The 16410-nt window shown below is 41.7% G+C and overlaps 1 protein-coding gene across 1 annotated transcript; it reads left to right on the top strand.

Annotated features, from left to right (window-relative positions):
• The first annotated feature begins 10100 nt into the window (after positions 1 to 10100).
• LOC149302842 (angiopoietin-related protein 5-like) lies at positions 10101 to 16015 on the top strand. Its single transcript, XM_089482015.1, has 6 exons — positions 10101 to 10106; positions 13826 to 13850; positions 14428 to 14519; positions 14642 to 14762; positions 15226 to 15411; positions 15720 to 16015. The coding sequence occupies exons 1-6, from the start codon at positions 10101 to 10103 to the stop codon at positions 16013 to 16015; spliced, it is 726 nt and encodes a 241-aa protein (XP_089338141.1).
• Positions 16016 to 16410: the final 395 nt, after the last annotated feature.

The raw sequence follows: 16410 nt of genomic DNA, 5'->3' as shown, positions 1-16410 counted from the left end.
CTTTTGCCCCAAGCAGCATCTTCCCCATCCACAAGCAGCATGCAAGGTACCAAGCAGAGCCAAATTAGCAGCAAGACTCAGAGGGGTTTTCCCAAACCAAAGCGATCTCATTCCTTCGTAGGGAAAACCACCACCACCTCTACCGCCTCTACCACCACTAGTGCTGCGCCTACTGTTCCCACCGGTACTGCCACGCCATGTCCTCCTAGTACCTCTAGCAAGCCACCAAGTCCTTACAATATTTTTTTTGACAGTTAGAGAGAGGGCTACACATAGTGGAACTCCACCTAGCGAGGTAGCAGAGGAGCCTGAGACTAAGAGGCCAAGTGCAGAGTCTGTTCTTCCTGCTCGCTGTAACGTTCACCCTTCGCTGTATGGACTTGTTTAAACTTTGTGCTATTCATTTCATGTTTCCAGCCACTAGTGGCCGCCCTTGCCACTCAGAACCACTCAGACTGATTATCAGGTCCAGCTGCAGTTGATTACATGATCAAGACAGCCTTTACAAACCTGCCCAGCCCTGCAGTCTGGGCCTTGACATTAACGTTTGAGGACTACCTGTTTTGTTTCCTGCTTTGGTTCCTGCTTTGGTTCCTGCTTTGGTTCCTGCTTTGTTCCTGCTTTGTTCCTGCTTTGGTTCCTGATTTGTTCCTGAGTTGCGGCCAGCGCCCCACTAAGTGGACTCCCAAGTCGAGTGCCCTGCAAGTGGGCAACCTGCTGTGTGCCCTGCAAGTGGGCAACCTGCCGTGTGCCCTGCAAGTGGGCTTCTAGCCGTGTGCCCTGCAAGTGGGCTTCTAGCCGTGTGCCCTGCAAGAGGGCTTCCTGCCGTGTGTGCCCCATCCCGAGGGCTTCCTGCCGTGTGTGCCCCATCCCGAGGGCTTCCTGCCGTGTGTGCCCCATCCCGAGGGCTTCCTGCCGTGTGTGCCCCATCCCGAGGGCTTCCTGCCGTGTGTACCCCATCCCGAGGGCTTCCTGCCAAGTTACTTTCCTTGTATATATATATATTGTTGTACCATCATATGCAATACAACTCTTAATCCGCATCTTCTGTCTTTTGAGTTATTTCCTGCGCCTGTCTGTACCAACCCCAAGCCATCATGCATCGTGGGGTACAGACAGAGCCCCTCGTATCCCCTGCACCTGGGCTCCTATCAGACCTGCTCCCCCGGTTCGTGACACTCGCACTACTACTAGTCACAATATCAGTCTTAGCTCCAGCCTAGCAGGAATTCCATTTGATCTGGCTAATGAAGAACTAGACTATGAGCCAGAGGAAGTAGAGGAGATGAGTGGTCAGGAATCAGATTCCTCAGGGAGCAGTGTCCAAATGACTAGTGCAAAATTTTCCCCTGAGCCTCCACCTTCTCCGCTACGATCATCACCACCACCAGCAGCAAAACCTACCAAATCTGGCAGTCCCACTATGGCCAGTACTGGTACCACCAGTGCCACCACCACTAGTTCTGCCTCTGTTCATCCACCCCGAGCAGTAGAAGCAGCACCCAAGGCGCACTCCAAGGCTATGCGTGCCCCAATTTGGGAGCACTTTGAAAATGTTGAAGAAGGGCGCTATGGAAAGTCCAAACATTGTGGGAAACTAATAAGCAGAGGGAAAGTGTCTGGCCATTTTACCACTCAACACAACGCTGTGCTATTGGGGAAAGATGCAGATGTAAAACTTAGTGCAGGCAGCATAGCTGGTGGCCGTGGTACTACAACAACTAGTACCATCTCCAGAGAGAGTGGAAAAACCCCAACAGCTGCTTCTGAGCCAATAGCAGCAGCAGCTAGTGCTGGCAGCCAGAGACCAAGGCAGGTTGGAGCACTGCATGTCCAGCCCACTCTGGAACAATTTGTGGCATTCCACTCCAAGAGAACAATGCCCAAACAGCAGGCCAATAAAGTAACGCAACTTATTGGTCAGTTCATTGCTAATGGAGGGGCATCCTTCTCCATGATTGAAGGGGAGCCTTTCAAACAATTGATGGCGGCTGTGGCTCCACAATATACAGTTCCGTCACGTTCCACTTTCAGTAGGAACATTGTCCCCTCATTGTATCGGTCCTGTGTTTCAGACTTCCCAAAATATTCTGCATGCGATGAGGAAAATGTTTAGCCTTTGGGTGGGAGCAGAGGCAGGCACCAATGTTGAAGTTGGTTTTGTGGTAACTGACGGAGGTGCCAATATGCTGCGAGATGGTCATATTGTTGGTGTGCGCTGTGCAGCCCACATCATCCATCTTGTAGTGAAGGCAGCAATGTCAGAAGGAACTAATGTAGCAGCAGTAGTTCTGTCCCACTGCAGAAAGATCGCTGGGCACTTTTACCATAGTGTTAAGGCTAGCCAACTTTTGAGGGAAGAGCAAGAGAGGTCAGGTCTTCCCGTGCACTGCCTACAACAGGATGTCAGTACACGGTGGAACTCCACTTTAGACATGCTGGAGAGGATTTTGGAGCAGCAGAGGGCAATCCATAATCTTGCCTCAGAGCCTAATATTGAGTTTACATCTCCATTGAATAGGGAGGATTGGACAGTGATCGCCCAGCTAGTGGCAGTCGTTAAACCATTCAGGGATGCCACTGAAAATGTCCCAATGCTGCTGCTTCTGCTGCTGCTGGTGGTGGTGCCAGCGTCTCTTCTCTGCCAGTTCGCTTCTTGGCTAGTGTCATGCCTCAGATGTCCCTAATGCTAAGGGTAGTTTCTCCCCCTGGCTGCGTCTGTTTGAGGTGTGGCAACGCCTGCTACCTCCGCCAGTGTAGCAAGCTTACGCTAGGGCCTTGTGTCTGAGCTCTGGAAGTCCGCTGCCAAACGCCAAGGACTGACAGTGTTTGGATGCTTTGCTCTGGGGTGAAACAGGTGAGCGGGTCGCCAATTGCCCACTCATTCGCCTTTCCCAATGCTGCTGCTGCTGGTGGTGGTGGTGCCAGCGTCTCTTCTCTGCCAGTTCGCTTCCTGGCTAGTGTCATGCCTCAAATGTCCCTAATGGTAAGGGTAGTTTCTCCCCCCTGGCTGCGTCTGTTTGCGGTGTGGCAAAGCCTGCTACCTCCGCCGGAGTAGCCAGCTTACGCTAGGGCCTAGTGTCTGAGCTCTGGAAGTCCGCTGCCAAACGTCTAGGACTGACAGTTGTTTGGATGCTTTGCCCTGGGGTGAAACAGGTGAGTGGGTCGCCAATTGCCCACTCATTTGCCTTTTCCATTTTTCAATGCTGCTGGTGGTGGTGCCAGCGTCTCTTCTCTGCCAGTTGGCTTCCTGGCTAGAGTCATGCCCAAAATGTCCCTAATGGTAAGGGTAGTTTCTCCCCCCTGGCTGCGTCTGTTTGCGGTGTGGCAACGCCTGCTACCTCCGCCGGAGTACCCAGCTTACGCTAGGGCCTAGTGTCTGAGCTCTGGAAGTCAGCTGCCAAACGTCTAGGACTGACAGTTGTTTGGATTCTTTGCCCTGGGGTGAAACAGGTGAGTGGGTCGCCAATTGCCCATTCATTCGCCTTTTCCATTTCCATTTCCATTTAATTTTTTCCGTCTGATACACAACCTACCAAACATAACACATAACACAGTGACATAACACATAACACACATAACACACACACGTACAATTCACAAATCACAAGGACCTTTCCTCCTGTTATTTGCCCTGGCCTTCACTTCTACACTCACTAGCATTAACGCTATAACTCACACTTCACCCTATAACATTTTTCCATCCACATACCTGCCAACAGACCCAACTTTTTTAGGGACAGTCCTGCTTTTTTCCTGTCCCATCAAATTTAGCTAAACTAGGTATGCTAGTGCACATAGGTATAGCTGGGTAGGGTAGCACTACAACATTAAATAAATATAATAAAGTAAATAATAATAAATATAACTTTAAAATAAAATTAAATAAACCCCTATTTTTTTTTACACCCATTAAAATTTAAATTAAATTATTTAGACATAATACATCTTTAACCAAAACAGTGCACTGCTAATAATCTTAAACATAACCGTACATTAACCCTAAGCTATTTTTTAGTTCTTGTCCAACATTTTTCCTGCCAACACACCCAACATTTTCGTGGACAGTCCTGCTTTTTTCCAGTCCTGTCCAGTAAAAGTTGGGTTGTTGCAAAGTATGCCATTATAAATAGGTAGCAAATGTTAGGCATGTATTTAAAAGTGGTCCAAAATCGATTTAAAAATGTAAAATAATCCCTATTCTTTTATTAAACATCTATGGATGTCTGACTGTGTATGATAAAAAGGAGGCCAAGTTCCTTGGAGCATTTGTCTAGGTCTCAGACAAGACAACTGCTCGGAGGAACTTGGCCCTCAGTTTCGGGCAATGTGTATTGTGTACAGTACACCTTGGTACGTGTGTGCAACTCTATTGGTCTTTTCGGCAGGCGGCTCGCCTGCCATCAACGAATGAAGTGCATTCTGCAGTTCTGCAATTCATTTGTTGATGCCAGACCAGCCCCCTTCCGGCGACCAATAGAGTCGCACACACGTACCTTCACGGCGCGAACGCATCTGCTGCTGCTGCTGCTCCGATGTGTTCTTAACCCCGTATTAACCCTTGCTACGCAGCCGGGAGGAAAACGAAGATGAAACGAGCACGAAGAATGTCCACGAATATTCGCCCGAAAAGAAGATAGGAAAGGGCGAATATTCGCGGAATACGAAGATTTTTTTTCCCCGAAGACGAGCACGAAGACGAACACGAAGAGCCCCCTGGTGCCCAAGTCTAATATATATATATATATATATATATATATATATACATATATATATCAGCAGCAGGATCTAATATTTATATATATATCGGCAGCAGGGTCTAATATTAACGAAACTGCCAGTTCAGCTGTAATTTTGAACTCATGCTTCAATCATAGTCTTTACTCCAAAGAGATAAGTACTCATTATGTAGCTAAAAATGCATGTCTAACGCATATATGTGATGGGGCCATCACATAAATCAATAGTAAAGGGAGGGGCTTGCTGGGGGCATTAATACAAATAGTGGTGGTTGGAGGCGATCATACAAGGGTATGAGGGCACCACATTAATCTATACTAAAAGGGTGCCGGCTGGGGCATCAATACACAAGGGGCAAAAACTAAGGGGGTATAAACGACAATGCAGTGTGAAAAATCCATCCTGATGTAGATGTCTGTGATGTAGATTGTGTCCTGCTGTTTGTGTGTTTTTGGTTATCAGTGTAGCAGAGCCTGTCCTTGGGTGTATGTGTATAGGTGCTTGTGTGCCAGAGCCTGTCCTGGTGTATGTTTGGGTGTTGGTGTGACAGAGCCTGTCCTGGTGTGTGTGTGTGTGTGTGTGTGTGTGTGTTCGGGTGTCAGTGTGGAAGAGCCTGTCTTGGTGTGTGTGTGTTTGGATGTGGTTGTGGCAGAGCCTGTCCTGGGGTGTGTGTTTGGGTGTCGGTGTGGCAGAGCCTGTCCTGTTGTGTGTGTTTGGGTGTCGGTGTGGCAGAGCCTGTCCTGGTGTGTGTGTTTGGGTGTCGGTGTGGCAGAGCCTGTCCTGGTGTATGTGTCTGGGTGTCGGTGTGACAGAGCCTGTCTTAGTGTGTGTGTGTTTGGTCATCTGTTTGCTGGCACTTAACTTACAATAGGAATTATTTAATTTATACTTATCCAGAGATAAAATGCCCTCCTGAATTTGTAGTGACTTCAGGGGACAAAACGTTCAAGGCCCTGAAATCATTTAGTGAAAAAGTTAAGGTATTGTGTTATTTACTCTATAATATTTATTTCAAGGATTAGTCGTACTAAATTGTGGCTTCAGGCTTCCCATGTTGAATGATCAAGTATTATGTTAGTCCAATAACAAAAGTATCATTCCATAGCACATTACTTTTGGCAGTATATATATATATATATATATATATATATATATATATATATATATATATATATATATATATATATATATATATATATATGTTTTTTCAGTGGTATGATGGTGGAAATTATTAATGCCCCCCCAGTTTGACTGTGGTATCTTGTGTGCCCCCCCTATATATTGTTTCTAGAGTCGCCACTGGCAAAAAAAGCCTTAAGTTCCCTTTGGGACTCAATGTTCAGAAAGGAGATGTCCCGTATTCATTGCACAAGCCAGAAGAGGTTCTGGATTTCTGTAGAGCTCTGGACATACCGCATGTACAGTTACCGGACTGGTCTCAGCATGAGGCATTCACTTCTTTGCTACACCAGCTAGGGAACAATCCCTGGATACCTCGCCCACAGAGGAAGAAAAGAGCAAGAATGGAGAAGACACCTGGATCACAGCCACCTGCTCAGGCTTTCCGTGGGGGTCACTCCATGCCTGTGGACTGAGAGTCTCCGCATCCTTGGTGAATCTATCCCTGCTGGTCGACCAGTTTGGAGGAGGAAGGCTTGTCAGAGCCAAACAGATTGTATCCTTGGACATTCTCGCTATTTTGCATATATGTTCATGTCATTTTCTTTCTTATGTTAGAAGTGTTTGTTTATTTTGTTGGGCCGGACTGTCCAGTGGACAATTGGGAGGATGGGGGATGGGTAGGGGTATGAATGTTAGAGTGATGTGAGGGGGAGGGGAATACGAGGGGGGATTTTGATGCTGTGTGCGGATGGGGTTGTTATATCACTTGAGGCGGAGGGGATACCCACCATGAGAGAGCTGACTGTTTTAAGTTTGCTTTATACTGTTTTCAAATATCTGTAGCCACACTGTGCCACCTTTTGTCCTGGTGCCACGCAGAGCTCAGGTTCAGGTGGGAAAGTCTTCAATTCGGGGACCCCGACCTGTCCTTAGCACCCATAGGAAAAGGTACTGTGCTGTCAGTGCCTCAATGTTCTAATGTTTTATTTATTGTTTTATGTTATGTGAAGTTTTCTCACGGCTCGGGGGATGGCCCACTAGAAGAAACAGGTCCCTTGCATTGGTTAAACTAATCCTAAATGTCTAGGCTAGGTACACAGATACACCCCTCTCGGGTGTCAGTGATGTCCTTTAATGTAAGGGGATTAAACTCGCCTCAGAAACGCTCTTTGTTGGTACATGATTTATATAAATTTGGGGTTCACATACCTATGATTCAGGAGACGCACTTTCAGCGTCACAAGGTTCCAAAGTTCACTATTCGTAGAGACCATCATATGTTTTTCTCCCATTCGCCTTTTTGCAAAAATAAGGGTGTAGAGATTTTTGTTAGAAATTATGTTCCTTTCACACTCCTATATACGTGGACAGCGAGGGCATGGCGATCATCTAAAGGATTATTTGGGTGATGAAAAAATGACAGTAGCTAACATTTATGCTCCAAACTCTGGACAGCAGGGGTTCTTTAAAATGGTATTGAGGAAGCTGGAGACATTTGCGGAGGGCATGTTGATTCTAGGGGTGACTTTAATGTGACCATGGACCGCAGGTTGGATAGCTCTACAGGTATTACGCGTACCCGACTCTCTTATCTCCGCAAAACTAAGCAGGGACTTCTAAGGGCACAACTAATCGGTGGGCGTTCAACACAGAGGTCAAAGATTTTTCTTATTACTCAATACCTCCTAATAGGTATTCCAGGTTAGATATGATTTTCTTATCTCATAGATATCTCCACTTGGTTCTCATGCTGTCAGTGGGCTCTATAATGTGGGGTGATCATGCTCCTGTGTCCTTGCATTTAGCTAATCCCTCGAGGGCCCCTGCCCCAAGCTGTGGAGATTGAATGAATCCTTGCTGTCCGCCCCCTTGTATAAAACTCAGATAGAAGGCCATATCCGGGAATACTTCACCCTCAATGCCACTGATGATATTGACCCTGCGGTCGTCAGGGAGGCCCACAAGGCGGTGCTGAGGGGTCATTTCATAAATATGGGATCCCATGTTAAAAAGACGAGGCAGGCGGAACAAGAGAAGTTATGTGGGGAGATAGTATGCTTGGAGACCTTACATAAACAACACCTAGAGCCGGGGGTTTTGGCAAGTCTTCTTGTGGCCCAATCGAAATTAGCATATTTGCTGGTGAATCAGATACATAGGGCTCTCACTTTCATGCAGTCCAGGTATTATGAGTACATTAATAAACCGAGCAGAGCCCTGGCGAGGGGCTTGAGACATAAACAGAGTCGCTCATTTGTCCCTAAGATCAGGACCTCTAGGGGTAAACTGGCAACTAGAACATGTAGTGACCTATCCTATTTTAAAATAATTACTGTAAATCAAAAATTCTCAATGTTAATGTTCCACAAAGAAAGATCAACCACAATTCATATTTCCTTGGTATAAAAGCAGAATCAAATACTTGGGAATACACTTGTATCCAAACTTTTTATCCTTATATAAATATAATCACGTAGCTATCTTGAACACGATCAGAAATTATCTCACAAGATTGGCAGTCCCGGGCATCATTTGGTTGAGTAGGGTCAGTGTAATAAAAATAAACATCCTCTGTAGATTCCTCTATGTCTTGCAGGCCTTGCCCATCCAGGTCCACAAAGCTTACTTCAGATCCCTCTTGATAAGACATCTGGGGAGCAAGACAACCCAGGTTGGGATATGCCTACCTAATTCAAACCAGATTGAGATGCGGGCTAGCCTTACCAGACCTGGAGAAGTACTACAATACTATGTCGTTGGGTAGGATAGTGGGATGGTCCACAGCCAGACAGACGAAAGCTTAGGTTGATCTGGAGCACTTGTTTTGTGACATCCCACTCCACACCATGGCTCAATAAATGTAGACCACTCTCATGTTTCACACACCCCACCATATGACACACTCTAAGATTGTGGGACAAAGCAGGTAGGGTAGTAAAGATTAGACTTGTGCATTCGAATCAACGGTAACGAGGGTGATCTTCAAGAAACTGACAAAACCAAACTGCAAAAAGTTCATAATTTTGCTTGGTTTCGTCTGCTTTGTTGGAGGTCTAGCCTCATTTTCGTGGCTTTGCACAAATTTGCAATTTCCAAAATTGTAATATGAATATATGACTACTTTCTTCATTCAAATGGTAATGCTGTAATGCTGCGATGTTAAGGCCTTCAGCAACTCCGAGATCTGCAGGAGGGCCCGTCACCCAGATGTCAACGTCTAACATATATATATACAATATATGTATTGTATAGGGATGGACGCCCGATTAAAAAGGAGGTGATCAACAAGTTTCCAAGAGGGTCTCTCCAGACTCTCCTGAGAACGTTGGGTTGCAACCCCCCCTCAATGCAGGTTGAATACAGGTACTGCATACAGCCCAACCTTCCAAAAACAATGTGAATTAAAATAAATAAAAATAAGAAAAAAAAGACAGCCAAAAAAAATAATAAACATTTGGTAACATGTAAAAATAATTCCCTGCTAATGTCACCATCAGGGAAATCTTTCAGTTCCAACAAAAGGTTAAAAAAAAAGTAAAAAAATATATAAACATATAAAAGGTTTATTTTTATGAGCAAGTCTTTAAATTAGCTTTATATCTTCACAAAAATGCTGATATGTTAAATACCCATGGGGTGTCAAAATGTATGTGTAAAATGTATGATTTGATGGATAAACTGAGCCTGACATTGATGGTAGTGCAGCATAACCCCTATTACTTTATGCTAAGCCAGACATTGACGGGGTAGGCCTCTGCCCTCAAGACACCCTGCCTGTGCCAACACTGCATTTAAAACAAATATAACAAAATCAAATAATTAACAATAAGTGTAAAGTGCAACTTATAACACACCTCGTGAAAAAAACTTTAAATTTCCACATAATACAATATATATAATATATATAATAATACAAATAACAATAAACATAAAGGTATAGGCGCACATGCGCTTACACCTTTATGTTTATTGTTAACTGCATTTAAAACAGCCTGACTGTGACACCTCTGCTCTTAAAACAGCCTGCCTGTGCTACCTCTGCCAATAAAACAGCCTGCCTGTGTCACTGCTGCCCCTGAAGCAGCCTGCCTGTGCCAACTCTTTCTCTTTAGCTACATGTCTGTGCCACCTCTGCCCCCTAAACAGTCTGCCTGTCCCATTTCTGCCCCTAAAGACTTACTCACTTAATTAATTAATTCACTCATTCATTCATTCATCTCACACAGTGTACGGGCGCCATGGCGGTAAGCTGTGGGCCCGTGTTTGGTGGCTATCGCGGCACCCTCCTGATGAGTGGCACCCAGGGCAGACGGCCCCCCTTTAGGTACGCTACTGCACTGTACTCAAGAGATGTGGCTGAACACATATTGGGGCGTTGTTTGACAGTGACATATACTAGGAGCCATAAATTTGTACCAAAAGTGTGTGCTGGGAAAATGTTTTTTACTACCGCAAACTTTGGCAACAGCTGGTAGTAGAATTAGTGCCTGAAATGTACCAGTATTTGAAATCCCTTGGGGTGTCTAGTGTTCAAACATATATGGTTTGATGGGGTAAATTGAATTGGCCCCACTGATAAAAAACAGCTATCCTCCTTAAACTTAAATATCTTTCAGTAACTTTTTTTTACATGCAAGCAAGTTTTTGGGAAAGCTCCAATCTACCCATTTCATATGCCGGCTATAGACATACTCTCCAATGATTTATCATCCATCCCCAAGACATTAACTTTGTTTGTCAGCAATATTTTAGGATCTGTATGCAGGGGACTTGGTGGCTTCCCAGGATATGGACACCTTTATAACCCAGATAACTTTTGTGTATCTCACACCTGAGCACCCAAATTTGCTTAATAAACAAATTTAATAAACTAACTTTAAAAAGATGCCTGGCCTGGATGGCCTTCCTGCTGAGTTCTATAACATTAGGATCATACCTGACTCAAACCTGGCTTGGGTCTTGCCATGAGAGGGTGTTGGAAAAATGCTTATGTTATCCAAAATATTATTTGCTTACATATAAGGAAGTAGAAAATGTCATGTCTATGATATATGCACCAGTTCCCCCACCACGCTTCCTCTATGTTATTCTATATATATATATAGAATAAAGGGTCAAGTCTGGGCCATTTTTAATTATACAGTTTAATAGGCGTAATCTGCTTGAAAAGTAACCAATCATAATGATGTATGCTATTAGAAGTAGATAAGATGCTATATAAACCATGTAATCCAAACATGTAATCAGACAACGCTTCGACTTTTGTGTGTTGTGTGCCTTGTCTCGATTATGCGCATGATCTAAATAAAGGAAAACTCTTTCTGAGGAGAATTCGACCATTATTTCAACCAACAGAGGGTGACCCTGGTACTGCGGTCTCTGGCTGTGAAGAATTGTCATTTCTCAGCTAGAAATTACCATGACTTTAGGTGATATACTGGCACACTACGTAATGTGCGTAATGTGTTATATAGGTCGCAATATACGCACTGATGGCTAATGATGTTAAAACTTTAGTGAGACAGCACTTTAAAACTTATGGTTAAAACCTAAAACCCTTCCAATTTGAACCCATTGAATATGTTAGTATCCACTTAAGTGGGGGTAATAGATGCAGGCTGCTTTGTCAAAGAGAGGTGTTTTGGATTCGAACATCACAGACTAATGTAGAAAACCCTATGGTCTCAATATTGATAATTGGCATTTAAAAAACATTTTTTACTTTTGTTCACAGGATGCTTGAGTATATGGGTTACCCTACTTGTTTCTATAGGCTAATAAATACAAAGCTTTTGATTGAGCTTTTATTATTATTGTGGTTCAAGTAATCAGTGGCGTAACAAAAATTGCGGCGACCTCTTGCATGACTTAAACACACACATATTAACATACTTACACACGTGTTATTACATGTTAAAATTACATAACATAATAACTAGTATTTATATAGCACCTTTCTCCCAGTGGGACTCAAGGAGCTTTTTTAAGCATGTGCGCACAGAATTAATCAAATCTGTAGCTGAATAGTTACTATTTGTGGGCAGAACCATAGTTAACAGTTGCTCTAATACCTCAATGTCTTACTTGTTTTACAATGTCTTAAAATACAAGTTGGTAAATCAGAATCACAATAGCTGTCTGTCTCTCTCTCTTCAAACCTCAAACAAGCTTGGCTCCTATAGACTATCAAATACTTGGGCATTGTGTTTTCAAGAGATCCTACTTGTATGAACACAACTTTACACTCACTATTACTAAAATCCTTCAGCATCTGGAGTGCTGGATGTCTCTACTTATATCATTTACTGATTAAGATGACGAGAATCCCCTTTCTTGTTCTATAACCTTCATTTGCTCCCGCCTCTGCTTCGGACACATAATTGTAGGAACCGGAATAAAATGTTTTCCAAGTTCATTTGGAAGGAGAAAAAATCCTTTGCATTTTATCTATAACTTGTTTCAATCAAAATCTAAGGGTGGGGGTTAAACTTTCCAATCTTAAATTATACAATGCTATTTGTCTCCTCGGGTGGCACAGAACATGATTGCCCAGTCCATTCACTATACAGACTGGAGAAGGGACCATGGTTTTGTAACTTAACCTATTTTTACCGTTGCTTGGGTATGTTTTGTGGGTAGCTGAAAAATAATTGCTAATCAGACTTGAAACAAATTCATTAAAATTAAAATAAGTAATCTCTTTTTATTTGGTAACATATTTTCTTTACAAAACCTCAGTCAATGTAATGGTCTTATGTTTCTTTGTTTTCTAACCTAGATGATATTGTTAATTTATAAAATTATATTGATATCAGTCTTTGACATTAACTCCAGGACAGATTATATCAGCATGGAGTGGTCTTTGAGAAGCACCTCAGGGGCATTACAAAATCTACCTCATTCATCTATACTGTCTGATATCTCCAATACACAGTTTAATAAAACAATTTTTATACATTTTATAAATTGCGTTTCGATTTTGCTTTGGCACCTGTCCCATGGAGCCCTAAGCACTACCTTTAATTTAAGAGGTTATTCTAAATGAGAAAAAAAGGTAATTAGGGGCGATGACATAACAAAAACATGAAAATGGCCCTGATCCGTAAGGGTTTATTTACATATCAACGAGCAATGAAACTGGAAAGTATCACAGGGTTAACAGAAACTATTTGTCATGTAAATTGTCTCAGATTGTGTAACATACATTTGTAGGGAGGGGCTTGTGATCAGCGTAGGCGTAACTTATTGTTATTGGCTACACTTATTGGTTACTTGGTTTTGCTTTCAAGGATGGGCTATTTAATGACAGAGCTGGGATGAGGGACTTTGCTAATTGATAGTATTGCACTGATTGTAAGGTATGGATGTTCTTTGTCCTTCTTTCACTTATGCAATTCTTGTGTGTTCACCCAACATCTCTGACAGAATCTATATGTAATTGTAGCATGGTTTAACTGTTTCTCCAATTGGTACTTCTGTATGCTGTATTTAAAAGGTAGTCTATAATATATTCCCAATTATGTCTTTTCAGGAACATGAGAAAATTTTTCTTCCATATCGTTTGGAGTTGGCTGCTATTCGACTCTTATTTTAATTGTGTTCAGTCACAGGTAAGCCCATTATAGACAATCCTATAATTCTTTTCTATTCAGTTTTTATACCTTATGTGTACAGATTTATTACACACATAAACAGTAGATGACGGTGATTTTTGTATCTGAAAAAATATCTGAATAATATCCTATTACAATTTTTTTTTGTAACTATAGGTGTTAATATATAAAGGGCAGTTCTAGATCAAAATAATAAAAATGGTGAAATCACCTTACATCGCAAATTCCATTTATACAATAGACACTATAAGACCCGCTATTAATAATACATATTGTAAATATGCTTATTATTATTTGTGTTGTTTAAGATTGTTATTATTTAACTAATATTACCCTTTTGTTTGTGGCAGGTGGCTGAAACCCAAACACCTTTAGGTAAGTTTTATCCAACAAATATAACTTCGATACACATTGCCTGCAGTGCATTGTTTTGTAAATTGTATTTCTTTGTACCACAAATATTTTCCAAATATGAATCTAATAATTGTTTTTTGGGTGCATGAACGTATTGTTTGCAATTTAACTTTGGTGAAGGCTTCATTTTCTACAGACTTTACAGTTTCCATGTTTACAAAGCATTTTTCACATCTCCAGCAGTCTCACAGTTTACTTGAAACATATGCTGATGACGTCAATTTGACTGATAATACTTGCAATGGATATAGTCATTTGGGAAACAAATCATTTTAATGGGATGATTCTTTAGGTATATGTTAAATGAAACAGACCGTTTTATGGTTACTGTTTCTTTTAGGGCATAGCGATTATGGCAGTTCTTAGGTATATGAATAGTCAATAGAATTACAGGCCCCTTGTAGGTCAAGAAAGGGGATTTTTAGAGGTCATGTGCCTCCAGATTTTGACTGTATATAAACTAAACATTTTCCATGTAAAATATAACAAAGGTAGAGCAAGCTCAGGCTTTCCATACTCACTGAATGGCTTTTTTTAGGATATGATTGTTCAAACATATGGATAAGAAACCCAAAGTCTCCCACTGGGATTTACACAATAAAACCTATCGGAGCCAATTCAACTATCCAGGTAAGAATGTTTATATTCTTCAGCAGCCCGGATTATAGCTAGTGATCTGAATATAGTATATGAAAAAGTACTGCTTCATTATGCTCCCTATATAAAAGCAACGGGATTTATCTGAACTGCAGGTGTTCTGTGAAATGAATGATGATGGCGGTTGGACCCTTATCCAGAAACATGATGGACAGGATAATCTACCCTTTGATAGATCCTGGTATGACTACAAACAGGGATTCGGAAACATATCCGGTAAGGTCTGAGCTTTCTTACTTTATGCTTAGAATAGTAAAGTCAGCCTTTGATGAATTAAGTCTGTGAAAATGAATGCTGACCGGACTCCGTACAGTGTAGCAACATTGGCAATGGATGCAGACACATGGCGCATCACCAGTGCCCATAAGTGAAGGTTACAATTGTATAATTTTACTGTTATACATTTGTTGGCTATTTTAGCTTATACTGGAGACACCCACTCACACCACATATGTTGTTTCAAAATTAGATGAAAACATTAAAATGAATTTTAAAAAGGCATAGGTATAACTCGTCTAAATGAGCTTTGTTTGGTATGAGTAGGTGATGCGTGGCCAATCTGGGCCTAGTAAATTATACCATTTTAAATGAATCTGTTAATTCTATTCATACCTTGTATTGCACCCAGTTAAGAACTGTATTTGAATGATGTGAAATGAGTTTACATTTCCTGTTGAAGGTGAACACTGGCTTGGACTGGATAAGATATATCTGCTGACCAATCAGGCGAAGAGGATCTCAGAACTACGTGTCAGCCTTGGTGACTTTGCTGGATCTGAAGCCTTTGCTGCCTATAGCACTTTTAACGTAGGTCCTGAAAGCAAGTTCTATAAGCTGTCACTTGGTAACAATTCTGGGAATGCAGGTAAGAGTTTCATACATACATATCTTGTATATTTAAGTTTTCCTTGAGGGCATCCGTATGAATTCTTTATTTAGTGTCAAATCACTGTTTTTATTTTTCTTCAGTGTACATGCCATGTCAGAGCAAATAATTATTTATAAAAATTCTAGTATTTATAATAATTACAATGTTTAGGTCTTTAGAATGAGTATAGGTTATTTAAGGTTAAACTATGGGGGGGGGTTATTTGGGTTATTTTTTGGAATTCAGATTGCATGTTTTCTGATTCTGGGATATATTTAATAATAATCAAAATCTTTGGTTTCTAGGTGATGCTTTCAGGGGACAAAGCTCGGCCACAAATCAGGATGGAAGCCTTTTTAGCACAAAGGATAAAGACAATGACAATTGTAATGCTTGTAGGGTGGGTGATATGGCTTTCAGGAGCTGTAGTAATGATCAGTTCAAGTCTGGCTGGTGGTTTAACAGCTGTGGGATTGCAGATCTGAATGGCCAATGGCGTAAAAATGGAGAACACATTGGCTGGGTTTCTGCTGTGTCCTGGAAAACATGGAGAACCCTTGAGTCTCTGAAGTTCAGTAAAATGTCTGTAAGACACAACTAGTATATGTGTGAGAAATCAAAGCTATTCATTACTGTATGTTCCTGTGATGTAATAAAGTGGACTTTAACTGATCAGGCCAATGTGCAGCCTCCCAGACCTCCCAGTTTGACACTGAGTGAAAAGTACTAAAATGATTAATGTACCTTTATGTGAATATATATATATATATATATATATATATATATATATAAAACACTTTCAAAAAGAAGGTCAGCACTCCAGGTCTTTAAATAGACAATTTCATTTTATTCAAAGTCAAGTCGACGTTTCAGTCATTACTGACTTTCATCAGGACATCTAGCACCGGGCTTGGAATATTTGGAATGGTGTGCAATGGACTCTGTGAGTAAATATATATATATATATATACAAAAAATCTATGTTCATTTTGAAAT

The sequence above is a fragment of the Sceloporus occidentalis genome, unplaced genomic scaffold (assembly GCF_023333645.1).
Source record: "Sceloporus occidentalis isolate IW3139 unplaced genomic scaffold, rSceOcc1.0.p SCAF_17, whole genome shotgun sequence".
NCBI lineage: Eukaryota > Metazoa > Chordata > Lepidosauria > Squamata > Phrynosomatidae > Sceloporus > Sceloporus occidentalis.
Note: the sequence above shows the minus strand (reverse complement) of the source record. Positions and strands in the feature narration are given on the sequence as shown.

What these genes read in the sequence shown, in the direction of transcription:
- LOC149302842 (XM_089482015.1), top strand. An exon ending in GGGATTCGGAAACATATCCG is followed by an intron (nt 14,763 to 15,225) that starts GTAAGGTCTGAG and finishes TTCCTGTTGAAG; the next exon opens with GTGAACACTGGCTTGGACTG. An exon ending in TAACAATTCTGGGAATGCAG is followed by an intron (nt 15,412 to 15,719) that starts GTAAGAGTTTCA and finishes TTTGGTTTCTAG; the next exon opens with GTGATGCTTTCAGGGGACAA.